Raw genomic sequence first — 19,974 nt, 5'->3', positions numbered from 1 at the left:
TTTTCATTTAACACATACCTCAGGAAACATTAAATAGATGGGTGATTTTACTATATCTCCCTTTGAATATAATAATTTTTTTTTCATTAAAAAATACAATGAGTGATGTATTGTATTTCATACCAAAGGTAAAATTGATAAAAATAAATTATTTATCTTTTAATTTTATAAACTAGATAAGTATTATTCGATATTTTAAAATTAAAAAAACAAAATAAAGATGAACGTAGAAACAACAAATAAATTCCATGTGTCATCAAAGTGAAAAAGTAATGTTCCATTTTGGCCACTTGTATTAGCAACAAAACTAGCAAACTTCAATCCAACGGTCTTCATTCACAACAACTCCCAATCAGGAAATAAAAATTGTACTATAAAATTTTTTCTCTATTCCCTCATAAAATTTTTACTATTAGTATTAAATTTCAATAACTTGGAGCAATTGTTTTGTATTAAAAAAAAAAAAAGAAAAGTCGGAGGAATATGCTGTGCAGGTTCTGTTAAAAAAAACAATAAAAAACAAAAAAAGGGGTTCTTGCAAGACATCCTCAGATAAACATTTGCTGAGTCGGTTCCTTAATTATGTACTAAATTAATTATTACTCAATATATAAGCAAACACAAGTTGTTTTTCTCTTTTTTTTCTGTGTGTCTGTTTGTCTGCTTTTAGTTTCTTGATTTGAGGTAACATTTTCTTCCTATTTCTGTTTTGTAGAATTATGGGCATTTCTTAGTTTTTTTATAAAGCTGTTGCATTGATAGTATTATTTAATGTGAAAGTTATGTACCCAGCATTTCTTAATCAGTGAAATGTTGAATTTAATTTTGGGTGTGGTTATTTTGTGAAAATTGGAGTTCTATTTGGTTTACATTTCTTTTTCCTTTTTAGTAAAGTTAGAATCTTTATTATGGGGTACTAGATTTTCTTGTAAATTATTTGTGGGTACTACTGGGTTATCTTTAGGACTAGTGTAATTAATGTGATCATTGGTGCAACTAAGGATTTGGTCTGGTGGTCAATGAATGATTTGGTCTGGTGGTCAATGAATGAAGTGGGTTGAGAACCATGAGGTTGTTGAGTTTGTTAATTTTCCAAACATATATAGTAGTACTAAAATATTACTCAGTATATAAGCAGACCCAAGTTGTTTTTTCTCTTTCTTTGTCTGTGTATCTGTCTGTCTATCTGCTTTTAGTTTCTTGATTTAAGGTACTATTTTCTTGCTATTTTTGTTTGTAGAATTCTGGGTATTTCTTAGTTTTTTAAGCTGTTGCATTTATGTTATTGTTTGGTTATTCTTTCCTTTTTCAGAAGTTGGACTCTTTATATGTACCCAGCATTTTTTAAGGGAAACCTAGCTAGTTTTGGATTAAGAATCTTTGAATTTGATTTGGGTGTGGTTTGTGAAAATTGAGGTTGGATTTGCTTTGGATTTCTTTCCTCTTTAGTAAATTTTGATTCTTTAAGACAACGTGATCTTTGGTGCACCCAATAGTGTGGTCTAGTGGTAATGAGGTGGGTTGAGAATCACGAGGTATCAGGTTCAATTTTTAGTAGAGGAAAAAGGTGATCTCTTTCCATTTGTGGAGGCGTTGGTGGGAGGTAGCTGGTAGCATGTATCTAGTGGAATTAGTCGAAATGCGTGCAATTTAGTTAGGATAGTACAGTTATAAAAAAGTGATCTTTGGTAGTGCATTAAATCATTTTTTGGGGGCAGGGTTAGGGTTATGGAGTCTATATGTCTATCTGCTTTTAGTTTCTTAATTGAGGTACCAATTTCTTCCTATTTTTTTTGTGGAATTATGGGTATTTCTTAATTTTTTAAGCAGTCACATTGATGTTATTGTTTGATTGTTCTTACCTAGCAAGTTTTGGATAAAGAATCTAAGAATTTGATTTGGGTGTGGCTTTTTTTTTTTGGGAAATTGGGGTTGGATTTGGTTTTAGTTCTTTTCCTTTTTAGTAAAAATTGAATCTTCATTATAGGGTGCTAAATTTTCTTACTCCATTAGGACATGTTTCATTAATGTGATCTTTGGTACACCCAATGGTGTTGCTTAGTGGTCGTGGAAGTGCGTTGAAAATCACGAGGTCTTAGGTTCAATTTTTAGTAGAGGCAAACAGAGTTACCCGGTAGCTTGTGGGAGGTAGTAGGTTCTGGTGGAATTAGCCGAAGTGTGTGCAAGCTAGCCGGGACACTACGGTTATTAATAAAAATGTGATCTTTGGTGTACCCAATGGAGTCGCCTAGTGGTTAAGAAAGTGGGTTGAGAGTGTCTTAAGGTTCAATTTTAGTAGAGGCAGAAAAGATCTCTTTCTATTTGACCCGGTAGCTGGTGGGAGATTGCAGGTGTCTGGTTGAATTAGTCTAAGTGCATCCAAGCTAGTCGGGACACTACGATTATTTAAAAAAAAAAAGTGATATTTGCCCTTTGGTATTGCATCAAATCATCTTTTTGGGGGCAGAGTTAGGGTTATGGTTTATGGAGTACTTTCTTTCTAAGTTCATGGAGTCTATCCTTCTATATCCAGTTTTTCTTTTCTTAATTGAGGTACCATTTTCTTGCTATTTCTGTTTGTAGAATTCTGGATATTTCTTAATTTTTTTAAAAAGTTGCATTGATGTTTATTCTTTGATTGTTCTTTCCTTTTTCACAAGTTGGAACCTTTAAGTGTATATACTCGCCATTTTTTCAGAGAACCCTAGCTAGTTTTGGATTAAGAATATCTGAGTTTGATTTGGGTGTGGCTTTTTTGTGAAAATTGGGGTTGGATTTGCTCCTAATTCTTCTCTTTTTCAGTAAAATGTGAATCTTTAGTATGGGGTGCTAAATTTTCTTATAAATGATCAGTGGGTTATCGTTAGGACTAGTTCAATTAATGTGATTTTTGGTGCATCCAATGGGCGTTGGTGTTGCCTAGTGGTCAAGGAAGTGGTTGAGGACCATAATTTTTGGGGTCCAATTTCCAGTGGAAGCGACAATACTAGGAGATTTGTTTCCTCATCTGTCCAAGCTTTGATTGATAAGAGTTATCGGTAGCTGCGGGGGTGTAGCAGGTATTCGGTGGAATTAGTTGAAATGCGCGCAAGCTAGCCGGGACAATATGGTTATTTTTAAGAAATGATCTTTGGTAGTGCTGCGAATTGCTTTTTTGGGGCAGGGTATGGTTATGGTTTATGGAGTAGTTTCTTTCTAAGTTCATGGAGTCTTCTAGTCCTCTTGGAGGTAGCAGGCATTTGGTGGAATTTGTCGAACTGCTCGCAAGCTAGCCGTGACACTAAGATTATTTAAAAAAAGGTGATCTTTGATAGTGCAGGGAATCACTTTGTGCACCAGGTTTAGGGTTATGGCTTATGGAGTAATTCCTTATTAAGTTCATGGAGTCTTTGTCCTCTTAGAATAATTTGCATTTGGGAAAACCTGTTAGTTATTTTTTGTTGTTACGTTTGCATTTAGGTTCAGGTGGATAAGGGTTAGTTTTAGAATACTTCTAGTTTCAGAGAATCCTTGATATGCTTTAATAGACAAGATAATTACCAGTATTGGAATGAAATGGACTCAGTCGAGCTGAGCATATAGAGGATTCTTGTCACAAATCTTAGTTTCGATGAGTTTTGTTATCTTGATTGAGTTGGGATAGCATTTTGTGGCAGATAATCCTTTCTCCCCCCTTTTGTGGATAAAGAATCTCTGAATTTGTTACAGGTGTATATTTTTTGTGAGATTGGGGTTCAATTTGGTTTTAATTCTTTTCCTTTTAGTAAAAATTGAATCTTTGTTATGGGGTGCTGAATTTACTTATAAGTTATCAGTGGGTATCTTTAGGACTAATTCAGTTAATCTGATCTTTGGTGCACCCAATGGTGTTGTCTAGTGGTTAAGGAAGTGGTTTAAGAACCATGTGGTCTCAGTTTCAATTTTAGGTAGAGGCAAAAAGTGATTTCTCTTTCCTTGCGTTCAAGTTTTGGTGGATAGAGTTACCTGTAGCTGGTGGGAGGTAGCAGGTTTTCAGTGGAATTAGTCGAAGTGCATGCAAGCTAGACAGGACACTATGGTTAATTTAAAAATGTGATCTTTGGTACTGCAGCGAATCATTTTTTGGGGGAAGGGTTAGGGTTTATGGAGTAGTTTCTTTCTAAGTTCATGGAGCCTTTTATTCCTCTTAGAATAATTTTCATTTGGGAAAACCTGTTAGTTAATTTTTGTTGTTACACTTACATTTAGGTTCAGTTGGACGGTGAGTTTAGAGTTCTTCTAGTTTTTGAGAATCCCTTATATGCGTCGGCGGACAAGTTAGTAACCAGTATTGGAATAAAATAGACATGGTAGAGCTGAACATATATAGGATTCTTATCACTAATCTCAATTTCGATGAGTTTTGTTATCTTGATCGAGTTGGGATAGCATTTTGTGGCAGATAATCCTTTCTTCCCCCTCTCTCCTTCGTTTTATTTCTCGTGACTAACTGATTTGAAATAGGTACATATGAAAATTGTCAGCTCAATGCATGCTATAGTCAAAGTTATTTGGATTTAAATCCAACATTCAAATATAGTTCTCTTTTTTGCAGTTGATTCTTGGGAACTAGAATTTATCAGCAAGAACTTTTATCAAGTAAAGTGGCGTGAAGCCAAGGCTGCTTAATGGGGATCGATAAGCAGCCGAGTGGCATTCTTGATACTCTGAAAATGGAAACAGTCAGGACAATCTTTCACTCATATCCTTACCCGCACGAGCATTCACGCCATTTTGTGATTGCTGTGGTTGTGGGATGCTTGTTTTTCATATCATCAGATAACATGCACTCACTTATTCAGAAGTTCGATATCAAATGGTGGTCTATGTATGCCTGTTTGCTCGGGTTTTTTTACTTTTTTTCGTCTCCATTTATTGGGAAAACAATTAAACCAAGTTACTCAAATTTCAGTCGTTGGTAAGTCATCTATTTCTGTTTATGTTGTAATAACTCATTTGTGAGTAAGATCTAGCTAACGAGAGAAGTTCCGTTTTGCAGGTATATTGCCTGGATATTAGTGGCAGCTATATACCACCTTCCAAGTTTTCAATCGATGGGAGTAGATCTCAGGATGAACCTCTCTTTGTTTCTGACGTTATATGTCTCATCCATTTTGTTTCTTCTTGTTTTCCATGTTATATTTCTTGGGCTTTGGTATCTTGGACTTGTTGCTCGTTTGGCGGGAGGAAAGAGGCCCAATATTATGAAAATCTTTCAAAATTGTGCTGTAAGTTTTTAGAATGAATCTTAAGCTATAACATAAGGTTTCTCTGTTCCTTATCTTATTGCTTCATCATCTCTTAGGTTATAAGTATAGCCTGCTGTGTTTTCTATAGTCACTGTGGGAACCTCGCCATAGTAAGGGAAAAGAGATTTGACTGGAGGAATTCTATATGGCTTTCGCTGTGGAATAAGGGAGAGGGAAATACATGGCTTGCGAAATTCATCCGCATGACTGAATTCAAAGATCAAGTTTGTAAATCCTGGTTTGCTCCAGTTGGGTCTGCTCGTGATTACCCATTCTTGTCCAAATGGGTCATATATGGAGAGGTATTATCTCTCATAATTTAAGGGTTTTCATACTTTTCGGCTGAGAGGTTTTGAGTTCTTCTGCTGCTATTTTCCTTTTAACATTTGAATTTCACCTTTCCAGTTGACTTGCGGCGGCTCGTGTGCAGAATCATCAGATGAAATTTCTCCACTCTATTCATTGTGGGCCACTTTTATTGGCCTATATATGGCAAATTACGTTGTGGAAAGGTCATCTGGGTGAGTAGCTCAATTTTTCGTTCACATGTTAGAGCCTGTTTTCTCTTTCCCTGTTAAGGTGGATGTGAACGACCCTATATAAGAGGCTTTAGATATAAATGTAAACCATGTTAGGAGCCTTATTCTGGAAAATATACTTATCTTTTGTGCTAGAATTACTTAGGTAATAGATTCTATGCTGCACAATATGCTGTCAAAACTTCATATGTTTTTCTCTCGTCACTGTTCAACTGGCCTATCTTCATAATATAATTTATTAGCTCCTGTCTAATTGTCATATTTTTATGCTTTAATTATTATACCTGGTTGGTTCTATTCAAGTGTATTAAGTATTTTAAAGGCTTAATATAGGCAACTTGGGTAGATTATGAGTATAGTTTTATTAGTTCTAAACTTCAATTTGCCCGCGTAGAGGAGATTGTTAGCACTATCGGCCTTATGCGAGACTCCAAAGGTCTGGTTTTTTGTTCTAATATATAGTTATCAACAGATGGGCTCTATCACGCCCTTTATCACTCCAGGAGTTTGAGAAATTGAAGAAAAAGCAGATGAAACCAGAGTTTTTGGATATGGTTCCTTGGTATTCAGGGTATGATCTTTACTTGCATCTCTTTCTGACCCCTTCTTCAACCAGTGGCACCGCAGTTCCTTAGAGAAGAAAGTTGATTAAATTTCCTTATATAACATCATTATTTACCGCAATTACAGGACATCTGCTGATTTATTCAAGACAGTGTTTGACCTCTTGGTCTCCGTAACTGTTTTTGTTGGGCGTTTTGATATGCGCATGATGCAGGTACATTATAATGTTCTGTTTTCATGCCAAAAACATTCAGCTTTCAGTGTGATATTTCTCCTTAGTTTTGTCTTCATTTGACTCGGCATGGAGTTTAAGAAAATAAAGAAGAATTTTGAATCTTGTGGCTTTAAATTAAATATGCCATGTAAGATGTTGGGAGTAAAGAGTTACTAAATGTAGAAAGTGACATTCTTTTTGCAATAGACTAAAAGGGTAGTAACGAAAACAAATTAAAAAGAAGGGAGTGTAAGATACTTGAATGTGTTGCATGAACCTTGACTTTTCAAAGGATCAAGGATATATGATTCTTCCTACTTTTAGCAAAGCATTTTCATACATTTACAAAGAATGATAAGTAGAGGCAGGGTTTAAACAACAACAACATAACCGGTGTAATCCCGCAAGTGGGTTCTGGGGAGGGTAGACCCTCACCCCTACCTTGTACAGATAGAGAGGCTGTTTCCGATAAACCTCATCTTAAATAAGGCATGCCAAACAGTTTGGAAAAGGGGATGCAGATATGGGAGCAATAACAACGACGAAATAATGCAAATGGAGAGCATTACACAAGAAACAGGAGATATTGGCAGAGTTTAAAATGAATTTTGTATTTTCCTATAACGGAATGTGCAGTGAAAGAACCCCACTTAGTGGAATTATATTGATTACTGGGTATGTTTTAGTTAATGGGATTTGCAGAGAGAAGTGTGGATAATTATCCTTGAATTCAATGATTGTGTAAGAGGATGTAAGTAGGTTCACCTTAACACCTCCGTCTTTTCAATTGTCAGGCTGCTATGAGCAAGGTTGAAGACGGAGCTAAGCACGAAGATCTATTGTATGATCAGTTTAGTGAAGAGGATGATATCTGGTTTGATTTCATGGCTGATACTGGTGATGGTGGAAATTCTTCCTACACTGTGGCACGTCTTCTTGCTCAACCTTCAATCCACGTCCAAAACAATAGTTCCATACTCACACTGCCACGTGGGCGCCTGCTTCTTATTGGGGGTGACCTTGCGTAAGTTCAGACTTCTCTTTACAACATTAGTGGTTTATCACTCTACGTGAGCATTTGCATGTGTTTTTTTGCATTTTGTCTCATAATAGCATAAGCTGACTTATTACTGAACAGTAACTATGGTTACTTTCCATATCATTGGCTGGATAAAATGTGTCCACTCTGGGTGATTTCTTCCCATCTGTCCTAGCCTTAGCCTTTTGTGGATGGATAGAGTTACCTGATACCTGTTGCTGGTGGGAGGTGGTAGGTATCCCGTGTAGTTAGTCCAGGTGCGCAAAAGCTGGTCCGGACATCAAGGTTATTAAAAAAAAAAGAAAAACTAAGAATAGATATAATGTATCCTCTCTTAGATATCTTCTTAATGTCTAGGATTAAAATATTGTGCATTTCTGTGGTTTCCACATATTCTTTCTCAACTGGTACTTCTAGTTACTTCTGTTATTCACTTATCCCGTCCACTTACCAAGTTGCTGAAAGAATTTTCATGTGCTGAATAGAGTTAACTCAGCCATTAAAAATAATTGTTGAAGCTGGTGATTTGAGCTATTAATGTCAACTTGTTGACCAACCTAAATGTGTGTGTATGTGTGTCATATGGTGTGCTTTCTTGTGTATCCTAGCGCTGATGGTTGGCTAGGGAGATTTGTGCTACAATATAAATATCTTCGATATTTTGATGACCTCTGTGGCAATGATAAGGTGCTCTGTTGTTCCTGATGATGTTATACAAAGCCAGTGATTATTATGCCCCTACAAATTTCTAGTCAAAATCATTGAGTTGGTCCATTTCTCAACTTTAAAGCACATTATAAGGAGATACACTCACATGTGCAACAAATACTTTATTTACCTAGAATGGTTTAGCCGGAATTACATTAACATGTCAATATTTAATCATTGAAAATCATTGTGAAGAAATGTCTGAAAATAAATAGGCGTCATCCTTGCCGACAGCAAGCCTGGGGCTGGGGAAACCTTTTGAATATAACAACAACAACAACAACAAACCCAGTGTATTCCCACTTAGTGGGGTCTGGGGGGGGTAAGATGTACGCAGTCCATACCTCTACCTCTGATGAAGTAGAAAGGCTGTTTCTTTTGAATATAATTAGTGTGAAAAACAATTTCTTTTCCTCTGCATTGAATGCATAGATATGCTGTCTAATCATGCTTTTGGGATGCTACCAAGCAGGGCTTTTCTCTCTGTAGCGTTAGTTCTCTGGCGTCCAAATTGACCCACGTTGTAGCGTTAGTTCTCTGGCGTTCTAATTGACCCTAGACATTTTGCTTCTTTAAATTTTAGAGTTTCGAACATGGAAGTGTAATAGTGTTCAAACTGTGTTAAGTGGTACTCATTTGTTCGTTTCCCTGTAGGTATCCTAACCCATCAGCTTTTACATATGAGAAGCGTCTTTTTCGTCCCTTTGAATATGCTCTTCAGCCTCCAATCTGGTATAAGGAAGACCATATTGCCGTTGACAAACCCGAATTACCTTCCGGCGTGACTGAACTCAGGCAGTACGATGGACCTCAGTGTTTTGTCATCCCCGGAAATCATGGTTAGTCTAGTTTCTAAGCCTGTGGTCTTATACTTCTGTCTTTCAGTGGAGCAGGGTAGCTCACATAGGGTTTTATTTGTTGTTTAGTCAAAGTTCTTTTTGTGTACCTGTGCAGACTGGTTTGATGGACTTCAGACTTTCATGAGGTACATTTGTCACAAGAGCTGGTTGGGTGGGTGGTTTATGCCTCAAAAGAAAAGCTATTTTGCCTTACAGCTTCCCAAAGGGTGGTGGATATTTGGTCTTGATCTTGCTCTACATTCTGATGTTGATATATACCAGTTCAAGTTCTTCTCAGAATTAATAAGGGACAAGGTATCTAATTTGTACTTTCTAGCCGTAGTTGTCAAATTGCATTTTATGCCTATGTCACTGGATATGCCAGAATTTGTCCTGCTTGTTCAAATGTAGTTCTACTTAACTGGGCGTAACATTTTTTGTACATGTGTTGGCTGTTAGGTTTTGCAAACCATCCTGGATCACTAGGTTAAAATGGCTAAATAATGATTTAAAAAAAGTTCTTACGGTAGATGATGGTTTTCACATTGCTAAAATGAGCAACTATAGATGGTAATTGCTGACATGCATAAGTCAGCAATGGTACTGGTTTTTAATTCTCCAGTTGATTATACTTTGTTAATCCTGTCGGGTGACGAGTTATCCAGGGTTTTGCCAATTGATAGCTAGTTATGAAGTTCCATTTAAACAGTTTTCTTCTCCTTTTCCTGGAACACATTCAAGAATTATATCAGTTTGATTTGTTTCTCAGTCAAGGTCTTTATGTCTGTCATTGAGTTTTTTCTTAGCTTTCGCATTTGATTGATGGCTCACAAAAGTAATCAAGTTCTTGTGCAACTTTGTTGGAGTATAAATCTGTTAAAGAGTGATGAAATCTAGAACTCTTTTGTGCGATCTTTTTTTGTCACATCTTGCTTAGATCTGAATTCCCCTGACATTTGCATTATATTTGGCGGAGGAAAAAACAGGACGACGGGAGAGGGTAGAAGTGGAAGGTGAAATGGAGGACAGCACAATTTGTTGAATATAAGGTGGATACAAGTAAGATTATAGCCTGTTTGTCTAAGCTTTTGGGAGGCCAAAAGTGCTTATTTAAAAAACGTGAGGTGTTTGACCAAGCTTTTAGGAAAACATAAGTGCTTTTGGGGAGTGGTAGAAGCTGTTTTAAAAGTAGCCCCCCCCCCCCCGCCCGGTGAGAAAATACGCTTGATAACACTTTTTAGAAGTTTGTTTGAACAAATTGCTGCTCAAAAAGTGCTTTTCAAATTGATTAGCTAAATACAAGCTGCTTTTCACCAGAAGTACTTTTTTGAAAAAGCACTTGTCAAAATATGCTGCTTTTAGAAGCTTGCAAACAGATTTCATATGGTTCTTAAAAAGCAAGGACTTGAACAAGGAAGAAGAGAAGGTGGAACAATTTGATGCCCCTCTTTTACTTGTCCTCCTGTCTATTAATGAATATGGAGGTGCAGTAGTTAATTATGCTTCTTTGTGAATATCCTAAGCCCAATTGCTGCAGAAGCAGCAGCTACACTGAAAGACACATTTTAGAGCACTATGATTAACAGTGTCTTGCTAGGGTGTTGGTAGACACGGAGTTGAACAATGTTATGTTTTTTTCAGTAGAAACTGTTAATAAGACTGTACATTAACTTGGAAGTTTCAGTTCGAATTTTAGTTATGTTATTTTCTGTTTCTTTTTTTTTTTTTCTTCTCAAATTCAACCTTTTAGTTGAACTTTGAAAAGAGCATCCTTATCATATTGGATAAGGAGATAATTAATGATCCATAGATTTGGCGTTTGCAGAATTAGTATGATCCTATCATGTTCATTTAGATAGCTGCCGGTTCGTCAACCATTGTTTGCTGCGTTCTTATAAAATTGTCCATTACCATGTCTGCTTTACCCCCCCGCCCAATCCTTCTTTTGGAGAGTTAAAAATTTTAACCCTTGATTAACGGATTTCAGGTTGGTGAGAATGATTCTGTGATCATTATGACACATGAACCTAATTGGCTTCTCGATTGGTACTTCGATCAAGTTACTGGAAAGAATGTCTCGTACTTGATACGTGACCGTTTAAAAGGGAGATGCAGACTTCGAATTGCTGGGGATGTGCATCATTATATGCGCCATAAGTTTGTTGAGACGAAATTGGATAAACCAGTTTATGTCCAGCATTTACTTGTTAATGGTTGTGGAGGTGCTTTTTTGCATCCAACACATGTCTTCAAGAATTTCAACAGTTTATATGGAACATCCTATGAGTGTAAAAATCCTTACCCAACTTTTGAAGATTCAAGTAGGGTACGTAATCAATATCTTTTATGTTATATAGACAGACTATTTGGTGCTTAAGTAAGGCCTGTAATATGCTTATAAATATTTGCAGATTGCTTTGGGAAATATATTGAAATTTAGGAAGAAGAATTGGCAATTTGATTTTATTGGTGGCATCATATACTTCATGTTGGCCTTTTCTATGTTCCCCCAGGTAACTTCCTATTTGATCTTTGACGTATCTAACGTTACTTTAGCCTATGTTGCTCGGACTCTTCAAAAGAATTCTGTGTGCGTGTAAGATTCTCCGAAAGTACAGTATTTTTGGAGAATCTAACATGGGTGCGGCATCGAAAGTGAAGAGTCCGCGTAACTTCGACTTTGGTATCATTTTCCGCACTCTCCCCTGTAGTAACCAAATTGGGGGCTGCTTGATAAAACTAATATCAGACAGCTTAAGTTGGAGTTGTATCTCAAAATAATCTAAATCTCTTAGTTTTAGATTACGGAAATGTTGTGTGGCACTGTCTGATCATTATCAATGAAATATCAGTTGTTTCCTTCTATGTATTGTAAACTTGTCAATTTTTTTATGTACTAGACATTTATTTTCGATCGCGCCGTTTAACTTCATGATACATTATTTTAAAACTATCATTAAATAATCCATCTGAATGTACAAAATCAATGTAAATTAATAGTTAAACATGTTGAGCTTTTGTTTTTCTATTAGTTAAGGATTAGTTTAAAATGCCGACTCTTAGATAAGAACTTACAGTTCCTTCTTTTATTTATTTATTTATTGTTGTTGTGGTCCAATATATAAATTTATGGATTGATGATTTTCGGTTGTGTTTTTTATCGCTTTTGACATTTTAAGTGCCTTTTATGCATCATCTGATCTTATATATTGTTGTCAAATACATCAAATGTGTGATTATGTAAATATAACATTCAGTTTAGATGTGTTCATGTGACACATTCAATTAAATGTTTTATTTCCCATTCGCTTCTAGTGTCAGCTAGATCACATTTTCAAGGATGATACATTTTCGGGTTACATGGGAACCTTCTTCGACACAGTGTGGGATACATTTATGTATCTGTTTGGACACTCATATGTCTCCTTTACCGGCGTAGTGCTGCTATTAATAATTGCAATATCCTTTGTGCCATCCAAGGTGCCTTGGAAAAAGAAAGTAGTAATTGGGATTCTTCATGTGTCTGCACATCTTGCTGCAGCTGTGATTCTAATGCTCTTACTGGAATTAGGCATTGAGACGTGTATTCGCCATAAACTACTTGCAACTTCTGGTGAGATTTTGTATTTTATTTTCTACTGGGTGATTATCTTTGGGTGTTGTTTACTATGTTTACTTTGTTAAAATTTTTGGACAACAGTTGTTCTAGGAAAACAAGTTCGTTCAAAGCGAGGAAAATGACTTCCCTAGTGGAAGCGGGAACAAGTTCCACAAGTGATATTCCACATTGATTGTGTCCTACCAACCCTTCAATATACCTCATCTTCACCGCCACTCCCGTAGCCCCTTCTCCACCACCCCACACCCTGCCTACTGCTCGACCATATTTATCTAAATTATATTTTTTAGGATAATATTTTTTGTTACGTGTACTAAATGCAAGAAAATAAGCAAGGAGCCCCACTTATTTTTCTGGAAAACATTTGCTTCATATAGAACATAACCTTTGTCTTAATTTATTTTCATGCGTATATTCTGTTTTCAGTTTTCTCTCTTTGCCGTAACTTCTCGTCGCAGTTCCAACTAAAATTCCCGAAGTTCCATAAATTTTACCTATCTTTTGAAATAGTCATTTTCACCTCATCCTCTTAACTATGATAGTCATTTTACCTTCTTTTAGACTCGAGAAATTTGATAACATGACCTGAGGGTTGAGAATTTTCATCCTTTTAGAATGATGAGAAATTTGATAACATGACCTGAGGGTTGAGAATTTTCATCCTTTTAGAATGATACGAGGACCTTGAATCTGATAATTACCAAGCTAAGCACCGATTTCTTGTGTCATGTTTTTGCACCTATTTCCTTTGCTAACTACTGAATGTTGTAATACAGGTTATCATACTTTATATGAATGGTACAGATCTGTGGAGAGCGAGCATTTTCCAGACCCAACGGGTCTTAGAGCACGTATAGAACAATGGACATTTGGCCTTTACCCGGCTTGTATTAAATATCTCATGTCTGCTTTTGATGTTCCTGAGGTAAATACATGCTCTATAAGAGTATTTCTTTGTGATTACTCAAATCGCTTAATTATATCTGATGCATGTTTTCAGGTAATGGCAGTTACGAGGAATACTATCTGCAAGAATGGGATGGATTCCCTATCTCGAGGGGGTGCTGTAATTTATTATGCATCCGTCTTCCTTTATTTTTGGGTCTTTTCAACTCCGGTGGTGTCTTTGGTTTTCGGAAGCTACCTATATATTTGCATTAATTGGCTTCACATACATTTCGATGAAGCCTTTTCATCACTCCGTATTGCTAACTACAAGTCATTTACACGGTTTCATGTCAACAACAAAGGTGATCTTGAAGTTTTTACCCTTGCAGTTGATAAGGTATTTTGCCACTTCAGTTTTAGTGGAGGATAAAATGCATTATCCAACTTGGTTCGAGCTGTTTACATTTGGCGATTCCTCTAATATCTGTCAATTTTTATAGGTTCCAAAAGAGTGGAAACTGGATCCTAAATGGGATGGAGAGCCAAAACAGCCGCAGGAGCCAAGTTATCTTCAGAAATTCCCGAGCAAATGGAGAGCGGCTTCCCTTAATCAAGATCCTGTAAATACTGTACGGATTATTGACCAATTTGTGATTGAAAAGACTGAAAAACATGATTCAGAATTAGCTAATGGGTCAGTTAATCAATAACTCATTTGATTACAAGACTTCTACTGTCTGTCTGTACATATAGACTTTAGAATTTACAAGGTAATTGATATCACAACCTTTTTGGAAAGAAATAGAATATGTGAAGAGCTGTGACAAATGCTCATTAAAATCATAGGTGGAAATTTTTATCTTTTCTTTTGTCATTAGGCCTTCAAATTTAATATATACAGTACGTATATTACGGGAGCCGAGGGTCTAGCGGAAATAGCCCCTCTACCTCTATGGTGGGGGCAAGGTTTGTTTACACTCTACTTTGGACCCCACTTTGTGGGACTATACTAGGCATGCTGTCCGCTTGTTTGTACTGTATATTACTTGAAACGGATTAATGTTTGCCATTTCATCAGTAGAAGTCAATTGGTTGCTTCCGACTGCTGGGAAGATAAGAAACCAGCATTGCATGACTTAGAACATAGGTCAGCCCGTTGCTGTAAGCTCATGCTATGTGTGGGTCCGGAAAAGGTCTATTGTATGCATACTTACCTGTGAGAGGCAAGTTTGAATCAATGCATAAGATTTGGCATCTTGCAAATTGTTAAGTTTCCCCTTTGCTTATAGGAATGAATTGCTGTATCCATATTTTGGTGTTGGACTATCCTTGCCTCACATGAGCTAACTTTTGAGGAGTCAGCTTAAGGTCCATTTTCTTTACATGTCCAGCTCTTCCAAAATACTGGTTTTAAGCTCCTGCAGGGTGAATTTCTTATCTTATGAATGACATGGTATTTGATCTGCGTGTGCTTTTGTTTCTCCGACCCCCACTTTTGGGAAGGGTGACCCCCAATTGTGTACGAGCCCGACACATCTCAATTCTTGGTTCATCTTGTTGGGCTGCCAGGTTATGTTTTCATAGCCAAAGCCATGCAACTACTCTTTACTTGGCCACTTTGAACTTTGCATGCCCCTTGAAAAACAATGATTGATAACTCCACTTCGAACTTTGCATGCCCCTTAAAAGACAATAACATTATCAGTCATTGTCATTGTTTTTTAAGGAGCATTCAAAGTTCGAAGTGGACAGGTGAACGGAGGGAGTATTCATACAAAAGTTAAAAGGAAAGCTAAATCGAGACATAATTCAATATTTAACTGTTGGGAGATTCTTGAGGTCTTCTAACTCAGTGAACTCTCAAAAGTATTTGATTTCACATACGATGTATGAATAACAAACAAAAGTGTTCTATAAGCAATGTGACAGAAAAGAGTTCCTCAATGATAATTGAGGCTGTTAATTTACAAGACTGAATTGGGCAGGGAATCTTATGGACTACGTTCGTCCCTTCTTTTCTCTCAACAGGTGGTCAGAACTTGATCCGATTTCAAATTCTACCGAGACATCCACTGGAGATCCAAAATTGCTGACGCACTTTGTGTCTGTATTAATTTCTCACCGCAGTGAATCTCCGTAGCCAATTTTCTATCAAATGTGTTGCATGTGGTGTTTTACTGTTATGTTGTAGTATAGTTAGTCTTCTTTAAGAAATGTCTCATATGGTGTTCCCATGAGCTTTTTCTGGACTTCATCCCAATTTTCAATTTGTTGGGACAAAGGACCATTATGAATCTTAACTTGACCACTTGTGAGTTCTCTTTGAGGCAGCCCCAAAAACTTTTGGACATCAGCTAGTTTCTGCATAAACAGTACAATAAGCATTGCTGTTATATATATATCATCATGATTTTTTTTTTAAAAAAAATTGTAATTTGTTACGTTTAAGACAATCGATCAAGCAGGGGTCTTAATAGCTTAGGTGGATGACTGCATGAATCTTCACCTTGTTGGTGAGGGTTCGACTCCCACCTTGTAATCTCCTCCCCATTTTCCCCTATCCTCTTACCTCCTACGGAAAAATAAAAGAATTTCTTTTAAAATAGACAATTGATCAATCATTTTTACTCCATCCATTTCAAAAAGAATGAAGGGATTCGAAGTATCGTAGCCAAATCTTTCCTGTCTTAATCCTTTTGAAATAAAGTTCACAAAAACTGGAAACTAAACAAGAAGTACTATGAAGAAAAACCGTTTTGACTCGCTAAGTCATAATAATGTCATATAAATTGGAACAGAAGGCATATTAACAAAAACTGTTTTGTCTCTCCCAAGTAATAATAATGTCATATAAATAGGAATAGAAGGAATATTAACGCTTTACCGTGCGATTTTGGACAATGTCTTCATAGTAAAGAAGAATGTGTCGAGTGCTCTTAAAGCATTCCAAAGTTCTATTAGCCTTCCTCTCTGCATGTCTCAAATTTGGTATTAGTAATGACATATTCACCACTGGCTTGTATTTTGCCAATACTTCAGCCTGAAACAAGTTTAAAAAGATGACGTTAATGACGTGACAAACTGCATTCAATAGACGTCCTGTGTGTTGTTTACGAAAGTTTTGAAAAATATTTTCCTCGAAAATGCATTTATGGAGTTGGAAAATGGAAAATGTCTTTCAGAGTTTGGTTGGCAAGTGAAAATTGTTTCCCGAAAATCAATAGCAAATCACGGAGCTTCTAATTGAAAAATGAGTAAAGCATCTAGTACCCCTAAACTATGATCAAATTTGCTACGACACATTTCAACTTCACAGGGTCTTGTTACCCCCGAATTAAATTTTAATGTATTTTTGTCATCCTTTTTAGCCGACGTGACACCTTTTGTCATCCTTTTTAGTGATTACACCTTTGACGTGAATCTCATTTTATGCAATAAAGGTGTCACGTCAGCACAAAAGGGTGACAAAAATATGCTAAAATTGAGGTGAGGGGGTAATTGCAAAGTTGGAGTATGTCGTAGCAACTTTGGCTATAGTTCGAGGGAAAAATATTTCCTTCCGTAATACCAAACACACTTTTAAGCTATGTTGCTTGAATCCTTATAAAATGTTGTGTGGAGACCCTCGAAAAATGAATAGCAATTTTGGAGGATCGGAGTCACAACCAACAATATTTTTGAAAAGTCGGAGCAACATAGCTATCGAGTGGGAGGAGGGGGGAAGAAGCACCTCATATGGAGAATGGGTATGTGATTTGTGTGTTCCATTCAGTGGTTTAGCATCCTTGTCATAGGAATTAGCAAGTAAAGAGATCAGTCTGCGTAGCAAATTCCGTCTGAACAGAAATATTGCAGAGACACCTCTTCTGTTGAAGTAATCCACTATCTCCTCATGATACTCCAAAGCTCCCTTCAAGTTCATATACGTTAAAAACTTGAAAAAAAATTTGAAACTTAACAACTTATCAGTTGACCACCCTTCATCGAAAAATTATACTATGTAAACAAAAAATTGAAAAATTGTATGACAACTGGCAGCGCCGTGCACAAAGGATCCAGCATCAGCAGGGTTGGGGAATGGCCGGGTGTGAGGTAGACGGTTTACCTTAATGCAAGCCAGGAACTAAGTTCAATTGCTAATTACCTGATTAAGCATCCACTTAAATCCAATTGCAGCTGAGCATTCATTCTTGGATGAACTACTAATCCAATCAAGATTAAAGACATTATCCATAATATCCAATATTATTGAAGCATTAGTCCTCCTCGTCTTTGCACCAAAAATTTCTCCATTAGAACTCACATTTATATGACTATTTAACAATGTCTCAAACCATCCACTCCCTGATCTCTGCATAGACAAAATCGCGAAAAATCTAACAGGATTGCAAGCACATTCTTCCCTACCATTCAATCAATAAAGCATGTCAGTTAGTCCAATTCAGTATATCTAAGTCTCTACTGAAACGGATGTTGTCCGGACCTCCAAAATTGTTGTCCCACCTGTGCCAGAATCCTCCCGGCCGATAGTTGAAGAGTCCAAGCAACATAGTCAAAAGTGCTATCAGACACAACCCCCGTCTATATTTTGAAGAGTCCGAGCAACATAGGCTAAAACTCTTCAAAAATGTTATGGGGTACATGTAAGATTTTTCAAAAGTGGAGCATTTTTTTCTTACTGACACGAGGACAATAACATTTTGGAGAGTCCGAGCAACATAGAGTACAATATGTGTGTGTATATATATATTTGCAACTACCTGCTAAAAGTTTGAGGCTTTGGAAAGTGCAAGTAATGAAAATCATCTTCTTGAAAAATAGGATAATGACAATTATGCCTATTAATCGCATGGATGCTTAGTGATTTAGCTTGTAAAAGATAATAACTTGATTGGTTTATACACATTGACAATATGTAAATTCCACAAACCACTGCAAATACTATTAGGACCAATCTCAAAGATTGCATAGGTGACTTAATGACAAACAAATCCTGCAAAAAGAGAAAAAAAAAAAAAAACCAAGAATCACTCCACAAGTTATTTGAGTACTTAAATTAGATCAAATAATCTAATTAATGAAAATTTACAGTTCTGGATTAATTAACTAACCTGAGGTTTCCATAACTTGGTAATCTCCATAAAAAGCAAAGAAAATTGAAGAAGAAGTTTTAAAAAAAAAATTAGAAAAAGTTTTGGTTGAATATTGGTTCATCTACTTTGTAGAGTTTTAGAGGAAAATAAGGAGAAAGAAATGGTCTGAACTTAGAAAGATTCAACTTTAGTTGAAATCTTGAAATAAAAATTCAACATATGTAATAAGGTAATATAATGTAAACTAAAACTTTTCTATATCCAGACCTTGGAAGAGGATCGGATCATAAAGGTAGATTATATACAACCTCATTTTCATGACGTAAAATCGTGATCTTCTAATCATGCGACAATATATTTTTAAAAATTCCACTATACATAAAATTTGAACAATGATAATATCATAAAAATATATTATATGCAATCTTACCTTGCATTTTATTTAAAAAAATATTTTTATAAATTAAAATCATGATTTTTTAATCATGTGCTGATAATTTTACCGATTAAAACTTTATTAGTGTTTGTACAAATGTCAACTGACAAGATCAAGTTCATAGTATATGATATGATATATTATGAATTCTATAATGTGGAATTTTGTTATAGTCTCTCTCATGTTTTTTTAATTTCTTTAATCTGTGTCTTTTTCTTGTGCTTCTCAATAATCAAAATATTGTCACTTTTTTCAAAGGTGACAAAGAAAAGCTTGTGGGTATGATAGTTGTCTCAAAAAGCGGTGGGGCGGAGTTAGAATTTTCATTAAAATAAAATTTAAATCTGAATAAATAATTATACAAAGAAGTTGAAGAAAATTTAACATCATGTGTAACTCCTCTAAACCCTAGCTGGATCACCCTTGGTTTTAAGAGAGATATGTACAATTATACATATTCAATATATTTTTATAAATAAAATTTGAGAAGGATAATATGTACTAGATTTTATCTCTTCTTTACAAAAAGAGAGATTAATTGACTCAAAACAGATGAAAAAGACAGAAAGCCTAAGTTGAGGTGATTAATTTGATTATTATATTCTTAAATAACAATAATAGTATTAGGAGTATATGTGACTTCTTAACTAATGGGTAGTTCGATTATCAGGATTGGAATAGATACAGACATTTATGAACTGAAATATTTATAAGATTAGTTTTTTCTATTTTCTATATGGAAAAACTAATCACGTCATGCTAGTACGT

At 35.9% G+C, this 19,974-nt stretch overlaps 2 protein-coding genes across 7 annotated transcripts; one reads left to right on the top strand and one right to left on the bottom strand.

Moving 5' to 3' along the window:
* Positions 1–419: 419 nt before the first annotated feature.
* LOC107854929 lies at positions 420–14,520 on the top strand. 5 transcript variants are annotated; one of them, XM_047401155.1, is made up of 16 exons: positions 420–584; positions 4,574–4,936; positions 5,018–5,246; positions 5,324–5,569; positions 5,673–5,788; positions 6,279–6,377; positions 6,497–6,584; positions 7,379–7,608; positions 8,986–9,170; positions 9,286–9,485; positions 11,158–11,496; positions 11,582–11,683; positions 12,486–12,783; positions 13,566–13,714; positions 13,790–14,074; positions 14,178–14,520. In XM_047401155.1, exons 2-16 carry the CDS (start codon positions 4,647–4,649, stop codon positions 14,385–14,387), a joined length of 3,066 nt encoding a protein of 1,021 aa, XP_047257111.1. In that variant the 5' UTR covers positions 420–584; positions 4,574–4,646; the 3' UTR covers positions 14,388–14,520. The 5 variants fall into 5 exon arrangements, with proteins under 5 accessions (XP_047257111.1, XP_047257113.1, XP_047257109.1 ...); XM_047401157.1 differs by having other exon boundaries at positions 436–567; XM_047401153.1 differs by having other exon boundaries at positions 530–684.
* A 1,010-nt stretch (positions 14,521–15,530) lies between these two features.
* LOC107856018 lies at positions 15,531–19,388 on the bottom strand. 2 transcript variants are annotated; one of them, XR_001670445.2, is made up of 7 exons: positions 18,789–19,127; positions 18,438–18,670; positions 17,822–18,080; positions 17,408–17,587; positions 16,562–16,717; positions 16,184–16,249; positions 15,898–16,038 (listed from the first exon to the last, which is right to left on the bottom strand). XR_001670445.2 is itself a non-coding variant. In XM_016701016.2 (6 exons), exons 1-6 carry the CDS (start codon positions 18,816–18,818, stop codon positions 15,874–15,876), a joined length of 1,023 nt encoding a protein of 340 aa, XP_016556502.1. In that variant the 5' UTR covers positions 18,819–19,388; the 3' UTR covers positions 15,531–15,873. The 2 variants fall into 2 exon arrangements, 1 of the variants encoding a protein (XP_016556502.1); XM_016701016.2 differs by lacking the exon at positions 16,184–16,249 and having other exon boundaries at positions 15,531–16,038; positions 18,789–19,388.
* Positions 19,389–19,974: the final 586 nt, after the last annotated feature.

This window comes from Capsicum annuum, chromosome 12, assembly GCF_002878395.1.
Source record: "Capsicum annuum cultivar UCD-10X-F1 chromosome 12, UCD10Xv1.1, whole genome shotgun sequence".
NCBI classification, from domain to species: Eukaryota; Viridiplantae; Streptophyta; class Magnoliopsida; order Solanales; family Solanaceae; genus Capsicum; species Capsicum annuum.
This window is presented reverse-complemented; position numbering and strand designations above follow the sequence as displayed.